Source organism: Furipterus horrens, unplaced genomic scaffold, assembly GCF_987537825.1.
Source record: "Furipterus horrens unplaced genomic scaffold, mFurHor1.1.pri manual_scaffold_1, whole genome shotgun sequence".
Lineage (NCBI taxonomy): Eukaryota > Metazoa > Chordata > Mammalia > Chiroptera > Furipteridae > Furipterus > Furipterus horrens.
The window spans coordinates 204,573,701-204,595,990 of record NW_028327171.1 but is presented as its reverse complement, the minus strand read 5'-3'; the positions used below and the strand labels follow the sequence as shown (position 1 = coordinate 204,595,990).

The following is a 22,290-nucleotide window of genomic DNA, read 5'->3' as shown; positions in this document are numbered from 1 at the left end:
TTTGTAACTGCCATTCTGCCCTCCTGCCTACGACTTGTGAACATTTCTATGAGAAATCTGAAGATATTGTGGGAAATTATAAATAGCTTTTCCTTTGGAGAAGATTGCCAACCCCTGCTTCTATATACACCACACTTCCTGGTCTCCTTAGCTCTTGAGCTCTTTGAGGGCACAGGCCTCCTAGGATCAGAGCATGTGTTAGGTACACAGTAGGTATTTGTTGAATTGACTCATTGAACTGCATCTCTTCATATATTGCTGTCTGTAAATGAAGGGGCTGGGTGGGTGTGTTCCTGCCCTCTAAAAGCATTTCAAGATTTTTCCTTGTAGTGTCTGTGGATTTGCTTTGAAATGCGTTCCGTTAGCCGCAATGCCTTGTTCTAATTAACTGATCTAAGTTAGTGTTCAACTAACTTTGAAGTGAGTTATACCCCAATGATTCAGAGTGATGTAACCCAGTCCTATGAAATATTTTAGAAGTTAAAATATTTACTGATAAAAAGGTCTGTTTTGTTTTTGTTTTTGTTTTTTCTTTGCTCTGTGGACACTGGAGTCTAATAGATAATTTGAGGTGCCTGGTATAACATTACCATGTTTAATTAGACACGGCATTGATTAAAGACTGTTTCTCATCATGTTTCATGTTGTTACATTTACTATCACTCAAAGAAATTGCTATTAAGGTGGCCTCCTAGAGAGAGGCTGGATAATTAACATAAAGAGTTTCTGTTACTTGAGGGCTGTCAGCAAATGGATGGTGATACTGCAAGTGCAATTACTTTCAATTCAACCCACCAAACGTTGTCTTGCTTTCATACAAGTATTCACCTGTTTTTCTTCCTCATTTACCTTGAAACCTTGAACAGGACCAAAGTTACCAAAAACAATTCTTAGCACAGAGGATTGGATCTAGAGCAGATAAATTTTCCCAAAGCAGAACTTCTGCCACATTCTGAAGAGTACTTCCTAGAAACTTACGTTTAGACTAAGGATCTGAGCTGGCAGACCATACCAGGTTGGGATATGCTGTGTAATGAGAAGAAGTGACTGATCTCTATAGCTGGACTTGATTTCTGGTCTTCCACTTTGTGCCAGTGACCTTGCATCTCTTGGGTCCGGTTGCTGGCACAAAAGCTACTGCCATTCACCTCTAACCTCCGCCATCCCATTAGAGAAATGTGGAAAAAAGTCCTTTTCTCTGACTTTGAGCTGCAATACAATTGGAGTTTTTAGTAGTAAGTTTTACTAGAAAATTAATGGAAAACAAAAACACAAATCTGAAGAGTTGAGACTTCTGATCCTGATCGAGATGAGTCTGGCTTGTCCATCTTATAGGAAACTTCAGTACCAATGCCTCACTTCAAGCCTGTTGGGGGGCATCTTTGTCTAGAAATTCTCCGTTTTAGATCAAGGGTGGGGTTGGTGTACTATGGCCAGCAGGCTAACCCTGGCTTGCTGCCTACTTTTGTGAAGTTTTATTGGAACCCGGCCACCATCATTTATTACACATGTTGTCTATGGCTGCTTTCATGCTATAAAAGCAGAGCTGAGTATTGCGACAGGGACTGTATGGGCCACAGAACCAAAAATATTGACTCTCTGGCCCTAACAGAAGACGTTTGCTGACCTCTGGTCTAGGGCATTTCTTCTTAGCGCCTCCTGAGTTCATCTCCTGGCGGGAAGGGAAAGAAATGCTGGTTATGTCCTGAGCCACAAATAGATTGTTGATTTTAGTTATTTTCTTTGGCTGAGGCTTTTATCTTTCCAAGGCTAATAGAAACCTTGCATAGGTGAATTAAATGAAGATTTTGTATAGCTGTACATTAGCACATGAGAACAGCATCCTAACTGCACTGGAATATGGCTGTCCTTGCGACCTTCTTACCTCTTGTTGAGAGCAAGGTATGCGTGTCGGTCTCTTGGTGACTGGCTTGCTTCTGTTCCGGGAATGACCTTAGACTTTGCTGCATCAGTGGAGACAAATTGAAATGGCTCTTGAGTAGTGTCTGAGTCAGATTCAACTTTGAAATCCCTCTGCTTTCTGTGGATTTTTGTCTCCCATTATACTCCAGCTCGCACACTCTGTTGTAGCCACACCTGCTTTCTTGAAGGTTACTTGGATCTTCTGCTTTTGTCTCTCATTCTCTGCTGAGAGTTGAGTTAGCACTTCCCTTTGATCAGCTGCATCACATTCTTCTCTTTACAACTCTGGGTATCTATTCATGGGTATTCTTTATTCTCATCTTTTTATCTGTGATACAGAGAAAATCTTTGACCTTCTTTAATGTACTTATTTAATTATTACATTTGTGTTTACATTCATGTAAATTGATTGCTTGCCTATGAAACAGTATTTTTTCTACTAATAGAGTGTTAGGGAATATTTTATAAGTATCTGTTGGCTAATTGCTCTCTTCCATGAAAGGTCTCCCAACATTTGATCCGTCCTCTGATGGGCATGAGTCTGGCATTGCAGTGCGAGGTGAGGGAGCTGGCAGCGTTGCTTCGTAAGAAAGATCTAGAGATCCAGGACTACCAGGAGAGTGGGGCTACGCTGAGCCGAGGTGAGAGGACATTCTTTGAGATGTTGGGTCAGAAACGGTACAGATAATCAAAGGTGCCTCAGAAAAGGGGGAGACTTTATTTGTATTAGAGAGCTTCTTCCTTGAGGGTGGGTGCTGGGTACTGACCAAAACTGGAGACTTGATGCTTGGTGACACTTCTCTCTGCCTCTAGTACCTGGCTGGTGCCCAACTGGTCAATAGAAACTGTAACCGAGCCCAGACATGCCCTAGGCAATGGCAAAGAAAGATTTTGGAAAGGGGCCAGCAGCTATACAAAATTGTATGAGGGCAACATGAACTTGGGACTTGAGGAAGTTGCATAGCTCCAACTTCAGAATAAAAATTCAGCTTGATCTTTGTCTTTGTGTTAGGAAAACCTTCCAGAGCACACGCTGCCATGGAACCCGTCACTTGTTGCTAATCACCCTCTCCTCCTCCTGTTTGCCCACATACTCTCATCCCTTCTCCCACGGGACTAGGCGCCACTGGGTACTGCATCTCTGTGCTCTTCCCTGAGAAGTTTTGGGCTCTGTTTCCTTTCTATCTCACAGGTAAGAACCTTGTCCTAAGGCTCACATTTCTTTTCTGTATCCCTTCTTATTACAGATCGGTTGAAGACAGAGCCATTTGAAGAAAATTCTTTCTTGGAACAATTTATGGTAGAGGTAGAGTATTTGTTATTTCCTTTCACCCGTGCAACTTGACTTTACTTCCTTTTTTCCAGGTGCTCGAGTGGTGACTTGTGTTTGGGTGTTAGGTTGCTTACATGGTTGCGAAGCTTTTCCTCTGAAAAAGTTGCAGATAGAAGAGTCTGGTAAAGCTTGAGATGTACATGGGAAAGTTGGGGGAAAGAATGTAAAAGGCAGAAGTGGGCTGATTAACATTCATAAAACATCTCTGTTAAAGAACCTAGGTATTTAATTTGGAATTCTCTAACCTTGGAAAGCTTGGTTGCCCAGTTGCTACATTTTTGCTTGTTGAGGTCTGATCAGAGGTCTGGATTATGGAGCGGGGTAGGGGGTGGGGGTGGGCTAGTTATTATTACTTGTCCAGGCCCCTCAACATCCCACAGCAGAGGAGGGTGGAAAGCACAGGGCTACCATTTGGGGACTGTCTTGTGGGCACAGTAGGCTGTGGAAAATCACAGTGTTTATACAAGGGGACTGGCAAAGGAATGAATGGGGAGTAGATAATTGTGGCCTGTCAGAAGCTCCTGCCTGGGTTTCCCTTCTAAGGATTGAGCTTGGCCAAAAGAAACATCTGTTAAATGCCAAACAGGGGGCGTATTATTAATAGTGACCTTTGATAATACCAGTCAATATTGATCTTCTCCTTCTCTAACTCTTCTGGGATTTGTTGGTTGTACAGTTAGTACCTTAGTATGATTGCCCAATTTCCTAATTGTACATGTTACCCAAATTGGTACTTTATTATGAAAGTAAATAATGCTATTATAATATTATGTTATATATAAATTATTCACGTTTCTATCTTGTCTTCTAGGCTACTTTGTAAGCTCCTTATGGATAGGCGCTGTAACTCATACTGCTTTTCAACCTAAAATTAATACTTTTCACAGAGTTAGGCATAAAGCAGGTGTTCTTGAGTTGAAACTTTCTGTTCTGACTTTGTGTGTTTGCTGAGCAATGACTTCATAATGCTTGGGGTCTTCACACTAAGGACAAAAAAATACAAGTTGAGTGCAAAGTCCATCTCTTGAAGCAATTGTAACTCTAGAGAAGGAAATCGTGTTGTTAAGTCCTGAAGCAGAATAGGTTTCAAGTCTTTATGGGGAGAGACCATTAAATGTAGATTTCCTACGCCCTTTTACTCTCAGCTTCCCCTGTCTGTAAGCTTGGATATAAGGTTAACGGAGGCTGGAGATGACATACTGGTTTTTGCCTGAGCCCCTTATTAAACAATGCATGGCTTCTTCTTAGCTCAGCAGAGGGGTCCATTCCTCATCTAATGCCTGCATACCTATTCAGCTTGGTTTCTTGACATTTTTCTTCATGTACTTTATGCTTCAGCCTTGTAGAATGACTTAAAAATTTCTTTAAAAGACTTTATTTATTTATTTTCAGAGATAGGGGCAAGGAGGAAGAAAGGGAAGGAGCGAAACATCAATGTGTGAGAGAAACATCGATTGGCTGCCTCTCCACACCCCAAACTGGGGGACCCGGCCTGCAACCCAGCCATGTGCCCTGACTGGAATTGAACCAGTGACCTGGTTCGTAGGCCAGTGCTGAATCCACTGAGCCACACCAGCCAGGGCTGGATGACTTTTAATTACCAAAAGTGCTTTTTCTCTAATCTTTATGTCTTTGTACACATTGTTCCCTTTATTGAGAATGCCCAATGTTTTGGGCTTATAAAACTTCTATTAATCTTTGTTTTTTAAAGATTTTATTTATTTATTTTTAGAGAGCGAGGAAGGGAGGGAGAAAGAGAGGGAGAGAAACATCAATATGTGGTTGCCTCACGCTCACCCTCAACCGAGGACCTGGCTGGCAACCCAGGCATATGCCCTGACTGGGAATTGAACCAGTGACCCTTTGGTTCACAGGCTGGCACTCAATCCACTGAGCCATACCAGCCAGCTTCAGCTTCTTAAGGAGGCTTTTCAGGACTCTCCTTGTAACGATAATACTTCATCCCTGCTACTATAGTACCTTGGTTTGTACTTTTATTTTACTACTTATAACTTTGTAATATTACTGTTTGTATGTCTGCAAGACTGTCTTCTCCACTGATTTATGTACTACTTGAAGGCAAAGACTATGTTGAATGCATTTCTGTATCCCCAGCACTGAACATAGTGTCTAGAACTAGTAGGTTTCCCATAAGCGTGTGGATGAATATGTTGATAAATACATGCCAGGGGGATGTTATGAAAACTGGCAGTGTGGACTGTAGATACAGTGTTGCTTGCTAGACCTCTTTGGGATCTTCAGTTATTCTCCTCGTTTATTTTGTAGCTTTGGGTAAATCACTTCTCTCAGAGCCTTTATTTTCTCACTTATAAAATTGAAGGCTCATCTCTTCCATGCTCTTAGGGCAGGGGGAACCCTACAGAACTGACTGTGGAAGCATGTAGAATCCAGTTGCTAGTTCAGGAAGGATATTGGTGTTTTGGAACCAACTACTTCAAGGATACTGGTCCTTCAGACTTTGGGTGGGTCACATCCAAACCACATAGGCTTGTAGGATTGTATTATATCTGCAAAGGATCTGAAAGATAGGTAGTTGTAGCTTTCCATTTCATAGATTAAGAAATTGGGCCTCTGAGAAGTTAAGTGACTTGCTGAAGGTCATAAAGCTATAGCTGTGTGGTTGGGACCTTCTGTATTTCTTGTCTAGGATTATCCCTGTTTCATTTTGTTACTTTGGTTGTACACACCAAGTAGAGGTGAGTTAAGGGCTAGGATAATGTGAAATTCTTGTGACCTCTAGGATCATTGCACTGTCCTCTGGGATCACTGAGTGTCCAGCATCGCCGTTAGAACTGAAAGGTTTCCTAACGGAACTGCAGAATTTCTTACAGCCACTGCATCTTTTCAGTTACTCTGCTTGCCTGGGGTCCTACAAACAGGACACAGAAGGGTCATGGGGTCATTTAAGACTGAGCTGAAAGGATGTGCCATCAAAATAAGCAACATAGGAAGATAAACAAACCAGGGACAGAGAGCTTGGGATGAAGGTGCAGGGGAGGCCAGGACTGAAGCCAGAGGGCCATGCGGTCAGTGCCTGGGGTCTGTTTTTTCTGATTCTCATTGGGACTGTTGCTGGGCAAAAGGCCATAGAGATAGGGCAGGGGGCAGTAGGACAGGGAGGTTTCTAGGATACTAAGGCCAGGAAAAATATTTAAGGATTGCACAGAGGTTATTACTTCTCCATATATAGCCCCTTTCCCTCCTCTCCTCTAAGAGCCTCTGATTTCTCATTTCCAGGGAGCCCAAGGGGGCCAGCTGATGGTGGCCCTACTAGAGGGGGAATAGTGGCAATGTTGATACAAGTCAGGCGGGTGGGGTGGCTGCTGGCCAGAGCCCCATATAGAGCACTTCCTGGAACCAGGGCTGAAAGTCACCTTTAGGAGTAGAAGACGAGTCAAGGAATCGGGGACTGGTACTGCATGGCAGTCGGAGCTGTGTGGAAGGGGAACTTCAGAATGACTGGGCTGACGCAGCCCACTCTCAGTCTAGTCCACTGGAGGGAGTTCCTTCCCCTGGCCCTGTCCGTGCCTTTCTCTCTCCATCTGGTTGCCATCAGGCTGTGCGGCTGCTGGCGGGGCTCTTTATTTATTTATCCCAGTGTAATGGGGTGAGGAGGGAGCTGGCCTAAGGCTGGCATTCCGAGGCCAGGCCACGAGCCACAGGCGGTTTGCATGGGTGTGTGAGTCACTGGGGCTGCATGCTGCTCAAACCAGACGCGGCCAGGCTCAGGGACAGGCAGCCCAAAATAGAGCCCCGCCCTCTGCAGCTGGCAACCCCTGGCTAGGAATCAGCCCTTGACACCAAAACCTGGGCAGTTGCGTGAAGTTGGCTTTCTTAGGGAGGGGAGCTTTAACAGAGGGAGAGATTTTGCAGTTCTCCTGTACCGTGAGAGGAGAGTATTCAGCATAGCAGTCACGTCTGCTACTGCACTCTGAATGCCTTGTAAGACTTAATCTGTTCAGTGTAATTCCTTAACCAATTTGTATTTTACAGTTTTAGTTATATAGCCCCATTGCATTGATTTGACTCAGCATCCTAAATGTAGCCATGGCCTTTGTGTCCTGTCTAGTTTTAGTTACTATCTTCATCTGCTGTCTGGTGCAGCCTGATTCTAGAGTAGATCCTTCAAGCAATGAAGTTATTCATTGATACTCTCAGAAAGCTAGAGGTTATATCAAAGACATCTGGGGAAGATGGGGAGTCCTTTAATCGGAACATTCTTGTCCTGTTAGGTTCATTCACAGACAGCTTCTACTTGGTTTCCTTGGCTGGCTTCCCATTCTTTACTTGCTCCTTAAATGTTAGTGTTGCCTAGCATTGTGTCCTTGATACTCTCACCCTTCACTCTCTTTCTGAGTTATTGAGACTCCAGTTTCAGCTATCATAGTGTACCCCATCGAGTACCAACTTTGTATCTTCATCGTTTCAGGCCCGTGTTTCTTCCTGCATGTTTGACATTTTCACCTGGATGTCCCACATACAACATGTCCAAAATTATTAATCTACTCCCCTTAACCTGTTCCTCTTCTTATATACTTTACCTTGGGGGATTGTACCATTATCCATTCAGTTTTCTAAGCTAGAAACTTAGAAAACATGGGAGTTACCCGCTTTTCTCTTTGTCCTCACTTCCAAAGCCTGACTTGTTAACTGTCTTTTGAATCCTGTTTTTCTGTATTCCAGCTTCCATTGCCTTAGATTCACCACACCCTGCTCCATTTTTGGTTTGACCATGCGACAGCCTCCTAACTTTTCTCCCAGTCAGTACTTATTCCCCTCCAGCTGAATTTGCAGTGGCGTTAGAGTGATCTCTTTGAACAGAAACCTGATTATGTCACTGTCTTGCTTAAAGTCCTTTAGTGCTTCTCAGTAGCCTATAGGATAAAGTTCAAAATTCCTTGCATGTCACACAAGATTATTCATGATTTAGTCCTGTTGAACTCTTCGGCCTGATCTTGTCACTCGCCCATAGCACCCACAACTTTATCTTACTGAAGTATTGGCAGCTTCCTGCTCATATGCCTCTGGACCCATTTGCTTTGTATTCTCTTCGCCCTTGTCCTCACGACAAACTCCTATTTAACTTTCCCAACTCTACTCAGGCATCATCTCTTTTTTTAGTTTTCCATGACAATATTTCCTTTCCTCAGCCCGCTCTCCTTCTTCCAAGCATAGGTACACTATCCTGCTATTCCCATGGTCCCCTGTGCCTACCCCTGCCACTCTGGTCTGAGCTCCTGTCATCTTTTTCCTGCATTTTTGCAATAGCCTCCTACTGGTATCCCTGCTGCTACCCCTGCTCATCTTCTGGCCAACAAAGTGATCTTATTAAAATTTAAATCACATTGTACTACTTTCCTGCTCAAAGCTCTTCACTAGCTTCACATTTCGTTTACGAGGTAAAACCAGGACCTTACGATGGCCTATAAAACCCTACATGATCTGAACCTCATTACCTTTCTGACCTCATCGCCTGCTACTCTCTCCCTCACTGACTCACTGCAGCCACGCTGGCCTTGTGCTGTTTTCCTAACACTCTAAGCAGCACCTGCCTTTAGGCCTTTATGCTGCCTGTTCCTTCTGCCTGGAGTGCTCTTTCTTCAGATATTTTTTGTGGCCAGCTCCCTCACTCCCTTTATGTCTCTATTAGTTACCTGTTGCTCTGTGAGAAATTACTTCAAAACTAGTGATTTAAAACATTTAATATAGTTTTTGAGGGTCAGAAATCTGACTCGGTGATTCTAGTTCAGGATTTCTCATGAAATTGCAGTCAAGATTTTGGATGGGAAGGCAGTCATCGTAATAGGCTGGAGAATTCGATTCCAAGCTCTCTCACGGCTGTTGGTGGGAGGTGCCATTTCCTTGCCACGTGGCCTCTCCATAGGGCTGTTCACATGAACATCCCTGGCTTCCTCCAGAGCCAGTAATCCCTCAGAGACCAAGACTAAGACCAAGATCAAGACCAAAATGGAAGCTGTAGTCTTTTTATAATGTAGTCTCAGAAGTGATATCCCATCACTATCTTGCTGTATTCTCTTCATTGAAAGTGAGTTACTAAGTCCAGGCCATACTCAGGGGAGGGTGATTAAGCTCCACCTCTCAAGGGGAGATATGTTAAAAAATTTGTGGACACCCTGACTAGGATGGCTCAGTTGGTTGGGCGTCGTCCCATAAAACAAAATGTCATTGGTTCGATTCCCAGTCAGGGCACGTGCCTGGGTTGCAGGTTCTGTCCCCAGTTGGGTTGTGTAAGAGGCAACTGATTGATGTTCCTCTCTCACATTGATGTTCTCTCCCTCTCTTCTCCTCTCTCTAAAGAAAAAATTGTGGATATATCTACATGGACTACAATAATGTCTGTTCAAATGTCACCTTCTCAATGGAATTTACCTTGATTATCCTGTTTAAAATTGTAAGGCACATCCCTGCCCCTCTGTAGCTGGCACTCCCATTTTACTTTCCCATATTTTACTTTTTATTTTTTCCATATCCCTTATTTTCTACCATAACATTCACTTAGGCTTATTGTTTATGGTCTGTCTCCCCTCTGCCATGCACCTGATTCTCAATAGTAGAGGGAGACATAGGATTCAGACTATGTTTTGTCAGGATCCTCATGGACATCATACAGAAGGATAAGTCCAGATGCCTCAGCATGTCCTCCATACCATTGTGTTTGTCACTTCTCTGATCCAGAGAAACTTGCAGTTAATTCATTCTTCTGGAATTCAGTATAGTGCATGTACACTATGGCAGGTTCTGTGAGTATATGAGGTATGATAATATTGTCATCAAAGAGCTCACTGTGCTTAATGAGTGTTAATAGGGGCCATAGTAGTGGAGTAATTGAAAAAAGATTTCTATAAAAGGCAGGGCTGGCTCAGTAGATTAAGCACCTGCCAGCGAACCAAAGGCTTGCATGTTTGATTCCCAGTCAGGGCACATGCCTGGGTTGTAGGCCAGGTCCCCAGCTGGGGGCGTACGAGAGGCAACTACACATTGGTGTTTCTCTCTCCTTCTCCCTCTCTTTCCCTCTCTCTTTAAAAAAAACAAAAGGGCAGGTCTGGAGCTGGACTCTAATTTTTTTTTCAGTTTTGCTAGGGAAATTTTGGAAGGCAATTTAGGTGGAAAGCACGTGGACAAAGGCTGCACAATAGGAATGGGAGTGGGTGAGGGTAAGTAGGAAATAAGATGAGCAAGATAATAACTTGAGGCCAGGTTACAGAGGGCTTTAAATGCTGGTCTAGAAGACGGGTGCTTTATTCTGAAGGTAATGTTCTTCAGCTTTTTTTCTTGCCTATAATCCATTCATTTGTCCACTTCAGTCCATTTGTTAAGATCGCTCATTACATGCAGTGATTCTCAAACAGAGGCACATCTCCTAGATAGGAGATGGAGATGGGGCACTTCCTTCTTACAGTTATTAATTACTGTTGTGGGTAGTGGGAAACCATTGAAAGTTTTGACTGGAGAATTGACATATGAAAGTAATCTTTCAGGAAGATTAGGCTGTCAGTGGTATGCCTGTGTGATGTGAAGAATAGTGGTGCTATTGACAGACTGGGAAAATCATGGGTGGGGCCCAATTAAATCTAATCTTGGGCATATAAAGCAATGGTTTTCCTTATTTAAAGCACAAATCCACCAGTATTTGAGCTCTGGAATGAAAATCTCCAGGGAGGAAGGGATGGCTTCACATGTTTCTCAACTATATTTCTTCTGAAGTTTGCCTTCTCTTTGGGGTTTTCTCAATGTGACCCCTGTAAGTCACCACTGAGCCCTGCTGCTGGGGGTCACCACCTCTTTTCTTTTGGCCCAAGAACGTATTAAAAGGCCCCTTTCTTTATTTTCCTTTTACGAAACTTTGTAAGGGTTCATATTTTCAAAAGAATATTTATTAAAAATAGGAGGGAAAACTAAAAGGGAATCTATGTAGAATATGCAAATGAGATAAAATGATTCATTTCCAGAAGACGGGTTTCTGAGTCTGGGAACCCCAGTTTTGAAGGACTTTATCATATTCCAAAATCTCTTATCTGAAAAAACTCAAAACCAAATGTTATAAACTCAGATGCCTACATGGGATAGGCATATAACATAAATATGTGTATCTGGCTGAATAAAAGACAAAAGAGATTTGTGGGGGCCTGTGGTAAACTAAATTATGTATCCCCTGTGTCTAGACCCAGATAGGCTAGCGCAATTTAACAGGCACTGCTCCCGGAAGCTGCATATCTTACTCAATTTAAAGGAAGTTACCAACTCTTTTAAAATAAAAACTATGTTGTTTTGTTTAGCTTCACCAAATCTATTGTTAGTCTCTCATGTGGTTTTATTTTATTTTTTTTAGTAGTTTATTTTCAGGGAGAGGAGAAAGGAGGGAGAGAAAGAGAGAAACGTTGATGTGTGAGAGAATGAGAGAAACATCAGCCGGTGGCCTCTCACAAGCCCTCAACTGGAACCTGTACCGAAACCCAGACACGTGTTCTAATAGGGAATTGAACCAGCAACTGCTTGGTTTGCAGGCCGGTGCTCAATCCACTGAGCCTTATCACCCAGGGCTCTCATGTGCTTTTAATCTCCAGTCTAAGAAATCTACTTAGTTCAGAATTGACTTTGAGGCAGTGGTGACTGATGCCTTATTTCTGACAAATACCTAGCCCCTTTAGGCCTAACATATCTATAAGCTTCACATACCTCTGAAGCATTTTGCTGTGATATTACCCTTATTTGAGTCTCCCTCTTTTTCCCTCTTGTAGAGGAAGGGTGTCACAAAGCTCCATTGATTACAGTAGGCCCATTTAACAATGTCGTCACTTATAAAAACATTAATGGCTTATATGTAATTAGAGTTAATTTGAAAACATAGCATGAAGATCTTTTTATTTCATTTTTTTGAAAAAAACTTTTAATCCTCACTTGAGGCTATACTTATTGATTTTAGATAGAGAGGAAGGGAGAGAGAGAGAGAGAGAGAGAGAGAGAGAGAGAGAGAGCCAGAAAGATCAAGAGAGAGAAATATTGATGAGAGAGAGAAACATTGATTGGTTGCCACCTGCAACCTAGATGTGTGTCCTGGCTGGGGATTGAACCTGCAACCTTCTGTTGTGTGAGCTACCGGGCCAGGGAAAGATCTTTTTCAATACATTCTGGATTTAAATGGATTATAGGACATACAAGTGGGAATGCTCAGGAAAGAGTTTTAAAAAGTAGGGTTGATGCTTAGGTTGAAAAAAGGACCTATAGAAATAGACTTGGGAATCATATGCAGAGGAGCAATATTTGGGAATGGATGCACCTTTTCCTGGGAAGAGCATGAAGAAAAGAACAAGAGTCCAGTGATGAGATTTGGGGAGCAATCATAACTGGAAGGAGTAGTAGGAGGCAGTGGAGGAAATGTGAGTGAGATAGGACCAGAATCTGGATGGAGGAGTAAGTCATCCAAGAAAGGGGGAGCTAACCGTTTCAAGTACATGCTGTGTTTGTGCTAGACATAGTGCTAGGCACTTTAAGCTAAATTAAAACTTTTAATTCTTACAACAAACCTGTGAGGTCAGTGATATTATCCTCATTTTAAAGATAAAGAAGCAGAGCCTCAAGGCTAAGTAATTTGTTTCAAGTCGCTCAGCTGATTTACTCATATTTGTCTTTATCAAATCCTATGCTCTTCCTGTCACCAAGTAGAGTGATTCACAGTGCCACATACAGGAGAGAGACGAAAGAGAAAAGGTGACTGCCTGAGGAAAAGCCCTTCTGCAGTTCCTAGTTCAGGGCAATACGAGCAGATTGCAGGCAGTGTGAGGAAGGCTCAGGAGGTCAGGCAGTGAATGGAGAACTCTCGTTAGAGAAGTTTCACAATGCAAAGGAAATGAGAGCTAGTGGGAGAGTTAGAAGGGGCTTAAGCAAAACCCTTTTTTAAGTTGGGAAGACCCATATGTTTGAAAGCAGAGGAGAAGCCACTGGGAAAGGAGAGTGTGAAAACAGGGACCTACCGAACTGAGCAAAGTGTCCTTCCCCGAGGGTTTATGCATGGCACGAAGGCCCAGGAGATATTTGGAAGATCGATTACTTGATTTCTGCCAGTTTCTATCCTCTTTCCCCAGGAGATGTAGCCTTTTCATCCCAGAATTATATAGTCCTTGCTGAGGGCATTTGATCTGCCTTACTTAAAAAGAGGATCAGACGGTTACCTGACTTCTGTTATGACGCAGTGCGAAAGGACAGAAGTAAAAGTATGAGCTATATTCTTTTGTTCTTCCAGACTCTCACAGCCTTTGTATCTTCCCTGTGCCACTTATCACTTTGACCTTATAAGAATTTCTTTTTTTTTTTAAATCCAGCAAAGCGATCCTTTTTTAATTGTTGTTCCATTACAGTTGTCCTATTTTTTCCCCCATCGCTCTCCCCTGAACGCCCATCCCGCCCCCTACAGTCAATCCTCGCCCTGTTGTTCACGTCCATGGGTCATTTTTACTAGTTCCTTGAAAGAATTTCTATACTTGTCTTTCCTGTTAGGTTATACACTCCTGAGGGGCAGCACTGGCTTGCTCGGTTTGTTTCCTCTTCTGGACCTGCTGCAGTGCCTTGTAGACAGGAGGTACGCCATGACGGGTGGTTGTAGCGTAAAGGTGTTGGCATTCGAGGAGTCCCGCACATGCGTAAATGTTCCTCTGGTTATAGAAACAAAGAGAGAAAAAAGTATTAAACGGTTTATGCCTTTAAGTTTTACCTGATCTGTTGGCTTCATAACCTTAGCCTTATACCTAACGTGTTCTCTCATAGCCGTCACTTAGGCATAATATGTTTTTGGAGAGTGAGCCACACTGAAAAGTGAGAGTCCTACAGAGACTGAGTCCTCTAGGTTAGTAGCTTAGCTGTCCAGTAGTTAGGATTCGTGGGCATCCTCGTTATCGCCCATAGGGAATTGTCAAGGCAAACATTGTCACAAAGTCTCAGGAAGCATTGTTTTCACTCTGTGTGGGAGATCTTTGGTCTGTTTATTTTTCTATTTGGAAGTTGAAACACTATGTGGACAGTACTTACTAAATAGCAGAGAAAACATGAAACATCATGATATTTAATTTTGGTGATGCTGAAAAATTAAAACATGGGTTCTACCCTTGAAAGATGGGCCTCTAAGAGAGATTAGACCACTAGAATTTACATATATACAAAGAATATTCTAAATACGTAAAATGAATGTTACCTGAGAGGAGGAAGAAATAGATTCATTTGGATGGGATTTAGGATTCATACCAGGCTAGTTTGGGTAAGGTATTTCTGGAAGAGATTAATCTTGAGCTAAGAGTTCAGAGGGATTTTGTATAATAAATGGCTGCCAAAGGGAAGACACACTAGATATTTTATTCGGGTACACAATCTGATGGGCTCCCCTGAAGCTTAGTGGTTTGAGGGAATCCCGCAAAAGCTCTTTGGCATCTGTAATGCTTATGCTTGAAGCCTGAGCAATTCTGATGCTGTACATTGCTCCCTTGGAATCTTTTACTTGGAAGAACCCCTTCCAATTTGATGTGAGTAAAGATAGGCATAAGGAGGAGCTTTGAGACAATAGGATGACGGTACTTATTGGTTTAAAGAAGGAATAGTTGATGATCATCTTAGCATTTAGTGCTCTGCAGCCCCAGCAGCTGGGGGATGAGCGAGGTGACAGTGCTGAATTTAGTAGGTGCCGAAGGAAACACAAGTCTCAAGCTGAGTGTTTCCCCAAATTCGGGGTAACCTCTGATAGTGAGATAAAGAAAAATTGCTATAAAATGGATATGATTAGCTATCCACAGAAGTAACTCACCCAACTGTTTGTAAATATAGTATTTCTATGACCCGAGGTTACAAATTCCTCAAAGGCCTAGGCTGGCTAGCACCTTAACAAAGGAAAGCGCAGTGTCTCAGATACCTTGGACGGAGATTGGAGCTATCGAATTTCATGAGCTTTAGGGGAGTTTATCGGCCTAAGAATACATCGAGCCTCTTTGTTTTACTTATGAGGAAATGAGGGCCCACGAAGATAGAAGAACTCTTGTGTAGTCAAACAGTGGTAGATTTTGGCACCAGGACACAGTGCTCTGAGCTTCCAGTCCAGTATTCTTCCATCATGTCCCATCACCCTGCCACTTGTTACACAGCAATGCGTGGGACTTATGTCGGCGGTAGGCAAGCCTGAGACCCACTTGTGAGCAATATAGAGGTCTAACTTAATTATAAGATAGGGAAACGGTGCATGGCTAGAGAACTCTGCCCCAAGGACTGCCACATTTCTTACTCCACAGTCCTTTCTTCCAACTCTTGGTCTTGCGCACCTCTGGGCTCTTATACACAATTTGAGAAAAACTGTTAAACAATTAATTCATGAAGTCTGAGAAGATGTACCAGCAGAGGGGGAAAGTTGCATAGAACTCAAAAGAAAAAAGAAAAAGAAAACCGAGGAGTTATACTTTATTAATTTATCTAGTCCAGTGCCAAAGCAATGCTGTGGTAGAATGTGGACAAATGTAGCTCTTCCCACAATGTATATGAACTATCCCATAAAGTCATTTGCTCTTTTGTTTTGTTTTCTTTGCCTTTTTCTGTATTTAACGAGTAGCACTCTCAGTGTTTATTCAGCTTCCCAGGAAGAATTAGCTGAAGATACATCAGTCACTGGAATGGCATAGCCCCCTCCTTATAAACTAATAAATTGGCATTTTAATTTCTAAATTAGTCTCTTATGATTTTAGTTGGCATCAGTTAATCCTCTAGAGTCTGGTTATCCCTAAATTAACTGATGAACACCAAGTTAGAGACTCTGGACCTTTGGTGACCCCTTCAGATTCCTATAAATTCTGCATGAGATGCTGTTTGAGCAGGTACTCAGGGTCTCTTAGTCCATGTATTGAAGGAAGGGCTGAGAGATCTTCCTTCAACATTTCTTATTGAAAATACTAAATGCTGGGGACTCCTCAACTCTATTTTAGAGTACCAAGCTGGGTTTGAAAGCCTCACAGGTGCGTACCAGAGAGTATTTATTGGATGCTGTGCCTTTTGTTCAGTGCAATAAATGGACTTGACCATACAGCTCCTTTCATTGAACCTACCACTTACAGTAAGAAATCCTCCCATCAATTTTAGGGCTTTGCCTTGCTGGAGAGTCCCTTTGGATGGAGCATGGGGGGTATGGAAGTTCTGACTTGGAGGGGGTCTCTCTCAGCACTTTCTTAACTCGTAGCTTCTCTTTCTTTGACTTCATCCACCAGTGAAGGAAGTGCGCCTTTTCCTTTTTCACACCCATTTCAGGAAATCCAGTGTCAGAGGATTCCCAGAGTTTTGTTGCCCTGATCTAGAGCCCTAATACCTTAGAGTCCGAGGACTGGTTCTAGCTGTACTGATTTGGTCAGAACTGCCTGGACCAACTAGCAGTGATATACAGACCGATAGCTCCTCTCTCCTGAAACTGCTTCTGAGGCCTTAAAGCCTGAATCAAATAACCATTGTACTAACCTCGTATCGGGGCTTAGAATGTCAGTTTTCAGCGTGTCCTTATATATAAATATAGGTCTCTCTAGATATAAAAAGTGAGAGAGTCTGTAAGTTGCCCTTTTTTTTCTATACCCCCTTTCATGGGACAAACTAATGAGATGCATATCATTAAAGACTCGATGTTTTGTGGGACGGAGCCTTTTAAACTGGATGTGCCTGGCTTAGTCATGGCAAATATTTACCAAAAAAAAAAAAAAAAAAAAAAAAGGGACATACCATATAAAATTAGAGTTCTGAAAATAGTACTGAGAGAGGGAGAAAAAAAGAAAGAAAGAGAGAGAAAAAAAAAAAAAAAAACCCAGGACAGAAAATACAGGCCAGTCTGTTTGGGGAAAAGGGAAAAAGATAAAATGAGAGAAACCTCGGCAGTAAAAACAGCATCTTGGTAAACAGACTATAAAAAAATTGTGACCTGCTTTCTGGCAGCCCTGACGGCTGTCGAGCGGGTGAAGGTGGCGGAGCTGGCGTCTGTGTGGACACACGGTGCCCGGGGCGCACGGCTCCCCTGGCCGTGCAGGGCGTTAAATTTAGCCACATAATGATGGGCCTGAGGACAGCCTCTTGTTGACCACACCATAATTACTGCTTCGCTTTATGAATTTTATTTTGCTTATTCTGTTTCCTCCTTCTTTGGCATGAAGGAGGCCTGGAGTGGGGGGAGTCCCGCCCCCACACCCCTCCCTTACTGGACAAATGAGTCTTCAGAGAAACTTGGGTACTTGGGCCATCAGGGTAAAGAGTAAGCTCCCTTGATTAACCAAATCAGAAAGAAAGATTTGCTGGTCCCAGGGCTCTTGATTTATCATAGTAAAGTCATAAATGGGGCTTGCTAGCCCTACTCTCAGAACTCTTGGAGAAAATGTCCTGGAGTCTTTGTTGTCAGAAGGCACTTCCATGTGAGGCTATAGAGGTTGATTCTCTTACTCTGTTTACACCCCAAGAGCTAGTCTCCAAGGTTTGTTTGATTTTTTTGGTCTTTGGTCCTAAACTCCTTAGCTAGCTACTTAGAGGGTTAGTTTTGCCAACCTCTGCATCATGAAGAGGTACATTGTTTTATATATGCTAGTCTTGGTGATAACTGGGTTCTCGAAGCTGAGGATCTAATATATTTAAGTGACTCGGTTCAGGTAACAAAAATACTTGATCAAAAGATTTTTTTGAAACTTCAACTATTGTTCTTTTTGGGCACTTGGATGATGCAGATCATCTTGGTTTTAGAGTTAAAATAACATGGTTTGCTGGAACACAACATGGCTTTTTTCAGAGTGGTGCTTGGACACTTAGCTTTACCTGCCACTCTATGGAAGGAGCCAGAAGCCCTTGGTCTCAAGCCAAAAGTGCCATATTGGAGAGAGAAAGTAAGCTATATAAAGGTCATCGAAGAGTTGTGTGGAATAGGTGCTGGGTCATTGGGGGTGAAGTTCTTGAATGGTGACCTAGGCTGGCAGCCACCTGTGGCCCCACAGTGTCCCTCCAACTAAGGAAGTTGTGGAAAAGGAAAAGCAAACAGGCGTTGTGGTCAGGGTACTGGCTTGTCTATCATTGGCCAGGACTGTCCTGTTTGTGTGTCAGGGGTGGTTGGGCTTCTCCTGAAGCCAGGCAAGAACGTGTCAAGGAGAGGCTTCTTGCGGCTCTTGTTTTCCCAAAACAAAGGAAACTCCTTGCATTGCTGGAAGTGGAGTGCATGGATGCTGAGTTTGTTATTGCCTGATAACCTGGCCACCAACTCCTGCCCTCCTCTTCACCCCATACAGCCAGTGGCTTATTGGGAGTAGCTTCCTGTTCCTCATCCTATGCAGCATATTCATTCTCTATTGTACGCAGAAGGGGAAAAGAGAGGTGAGCTAGACAACCCCCTCATACCTATCCTCTTCACTACCCATGGAACCTTCTAGAACAGTGCTTTTCAAAGCAATCTGATGCATGTCTTACTGCATATGGCTAATATGCAACACATGCCACATGTGACAAGTTGAATGACACTCAAACCATTTTGTACCCTGTTCATTGCAGTGAGTCCTGTGAACATGTATTTGGATGTCATGGCAATGTCAGATTGCTATAAAAGTTTTAAAATACTTAAACTCAGTTTAAATGCTTACCTCATCATGGGCTAGTAACAAAGAGTTCACGGAGCAGCAGCAGTTTGCTGATCACATTTTGAATAGCATTGTTCTAGAACCTTAAGACCTAGTGAGTTTAGCTATTTCCTTTTGGATGTAGAGGTCTTACTGTAAACCTGTTGAGTGGAGGGATGAATAGAAAAAGAAGTTATTAAGGAAATTTTAGGCAGTAAGAAATAATCTGACCTCGATTACCATGCCATGCCAAAGAACTCTGACACTGCAGTGGAAGGTTGGACTAGATGGTTCAAGGTTTCTTTCCCAGTGTTAAGGTTCTGTGATTCTAAGGTTAAAAGGTGAGGCCAAGAGATAAAGTTAATGGCCGCGATAATTTTCTGTTGGGGCAGTGATGTTCAACCGGTGTGCTGCAAGAATTTTTAAAACATGCGACACCTAACTATTTAGTTAGGGGCACTGACCTCTTTTCCCTTAGATTGTCAAATAAAAAAATGACAACAGCCAACACAATAACCATCTAGTGTGGATGAATCAAAATTATACTTTTTTCTTGATCAGACTGGCAAAAATATAATATATTTTTTGGTGTGGCGCAGAATTTTAGCAATCAGTTTATGTGTGCCATGACATGGAAAAGGTGGAACATCGCTGCCCTGTGGTATTTTTTCTAACCTTGAACTGCAGCTCCATGGGATGTAATGAGGTAAAGACAGGAGTGGATGTTTTTCATACAGTTTATTTACTAATGTGTCATCACCGTCTGGATAGGAGGTCTTTTTTATACAGATTGATCATGTGTTTGGTCAGCATTATCTTAATTTTCTGTTAGGAGGCCACCAAATTGTTTCTAGAAGTTGAGAGGTCTAGGATTAAAGGGAAAAGTAAATATTGGCAGAGTTGGTGAATTCAAGTAAGAGATAAGAGATGGGACTTGGATTAGAAATGTGGATTATTGGCAGGGTTACCTGACAGCCCTAGTGGAGTGTGGGGGAGGGGGCATAATACTTAAGAAAGGAGGCTAATAGCTCAGGTCCATAGGACAGCTGGTTGGAAAAAGGACTTGCCAAGCGGTCAAAGGTTCTCCTTTGCCAGAGAGAGAGGAATAAGGGGACTGAGAGGGAAGACTGGAACGTAAGCCAAGAATTTAAAGGACTGGAGAGTTTCATGAGGAAGGGAATGTGAACCCTCTGGATTCCACCCTTGTTAAAGGACTGAAGGAAAGGAAGCAGGCCAAATCTCACTTCCGTGTCTTTTTTTTATTTTTATCACCTCACTAACCTAAGGGATCTGCAATCAGGAAAAGAAACCAGATGGAAGCTCCTGATTAAAATAATTCTGGCCACGTGTCCCTCTTAAAACTGATCGATGGCTTGCCATTGACCTTAGGAGAAAGTCCAAACTCCTTAATAAAACCACTAGGGCGCTTTATGATCTGGTTTCTACTAGCCTCTTCAGCTTCATCTCCCACTCTTCTGCTAGGCTACAGTCACCCCCATCGATACTTCCCACCTTCCATCCCTAATCTACACTTCAGTCACAGGAGCTGCTGTCAATTCCTAGAACCCATTATTCTCTCTCCTATCTCTAGTCCTGGCACATGCTTTTCCCTCTGGAAGCCCCCTGGCAGCACCAGCAAACCTTCTCACCTGGACAACCCCTGTTCCTTGTCTTTCTGCTGTCTCATAGGCCCTGACCGCACTGCATTGTAATGCTTGGTTTTTCTGGCTCCCCCGACTAGATGATAGGTTCCTCAAGGACAGGGATATTACCTGTCTTGTTTAGCTTGTTTGATCCATTGTAAGAACTCTGGAAATTTTGTCGTCCTATGTTCTGCTGAGAATTTTTGTCTTCATTATTTAATTTGATTCTGGTGAAATGAGCAGGCTTCATTGAGTAAAATTCAACAGAAATATACTGATTACCTACTCAGATAAAAAGTAAACTAGAAAGAAAGAACACATTTACATACTTTTTTTTTTTTCACCCCATAGGGCCACTTCAGGTTGAGGAGATATGATGGACTGGTTCAGAGAAATTAAATGATCCTAAATCCCCCAAGTAATTGCAGTTGAAACCTCATCCTTTGACTTTCTAGGACAGAGCTTTTTTCCACTATCTCACACTGTCTAAGAGGCTCTGTTCTAATGAAATATATTTGAGAAGGGAGGATGCTCAGAGACTAAAAAGTGTTCCTGTAACTCTTCTTAAATCTGCCCATTGAAACACAGGCCTGAAATTATAGAAAAATGGCTAAGCACCAAACCGGAGTATCATCACATAGAAGGTCAAGAAAAAAATGTTAGGACCATGAGACATGGAATGAGCTGAGACACAGTTGGAGGGGAATCCTCTATCTTGGAGAAGGATCTGAGAAACACTGACATTTTCCACTGCCAAAATGTTTTCCTTGGGGCCGCCCTGAGAACAGGATAGCCAAGTGGGATGAGAACAGAAATGGGGGGGATACTTGCTGGTCCTCTTCCAGCTCTACCAGTTTCTCAGCTATGGAACAAGTAAAGTAGGTAAGCTAGAACCTTTAAGGCTTCCTCTCAGGCCTTTTTGTCCTTCCTTTCTTGGGAACTGGAGGGAATTGGTATCACCCAAATCAGTGGGAACCTAGTCTGTAGCAGAGCTGGCCATAGGCCAGGTTCAAAATTATTCCTGTGCCTTGGCCTTGGGCCGGGAAGAGCGTGGCCCAGGTTCTCGTACCAGGAGGGATCAGTAAATTCTAGCCGTATAGGACCCAGACGCTCTTTATCCAGCAATGTTTTCCCAGTGTCTCCTGGGGAGTGATTCAGGGCCAAGGTGACAGTGGGTTTGGAGCCCAGATGAAAGGATCGCAGGGACCACAAGACAAGATCCCTTGTGTGGTGGCCGGCTGGAAAGAGGAGGGAGTGAGTATGTGTGGAGGTCAGTGACGCAATTCTCCTGGCTTGCAGAGATGGAGGAGGAGAAGGCTCGCGGTGTGTCTTCTTATAAAGAGGCCCTTACCACATGAAGCAGGGGGTGAAGGTGATCCCACTGTGAGTCACCCAGGAAGGGACGCCGTGTGCCCAGAGCCCAGAAGAGACGACTTGTGGATTTCCCACTCTTTCCTTCTATGATGTTTTGCGTAATCTGGTTGCTTTAGTCACTCAAGCTGCGCTGTTTCTCCGTCTTCCAATCTATTCTTGCACCTTACTCTGTACTATCCCTGATGTGTATGGGTTTTCAATCTATCAATTTGTTCTTGATTTCTATAGTTTTTTTTTTTTTTTTAAATCTGAAGTGTGATATCTGTTGATTGTAAGAGACTCAAACCATACTAACTGTATTTGCCTTTGAGAAGATGGCCTGGTGGCTCTTTGCCAGGCCTGGTGGCTCTTTGCCATGCCTGGTTGTTCTTAGACTGTGTTTGCT

At 43.0% G+C, this 22,290-nt stretch overlaps 1 protein-coding gene across 2 annotated transcripts in view; it reads left to right on the top strand.

The window, feature by feature from the left end:
* Positions 1-22,290, top strand: part of NHEJ1 (non-homologous end joining factor 1) — a 76,770-nt gene that overhangs the window by 9,677 nt on the left and 44,803 nt on the right. For both annotated transcript variants that reach the window (XM_090284174.1, XM_090284183.1), the window contains exons 4-5: positions 2,426-2,564; positions 3,171-3,229. In XM_090284174.1, coding sequence (XP_090140300.1) covers positions 2,426-2,564; positions 3,171-3,229 — 198 coding nt within the window. The remainder of the gene's footprint in view (positions 1-2,425; positions 2,565-3,170; positions 3,230-22,290) is intronic.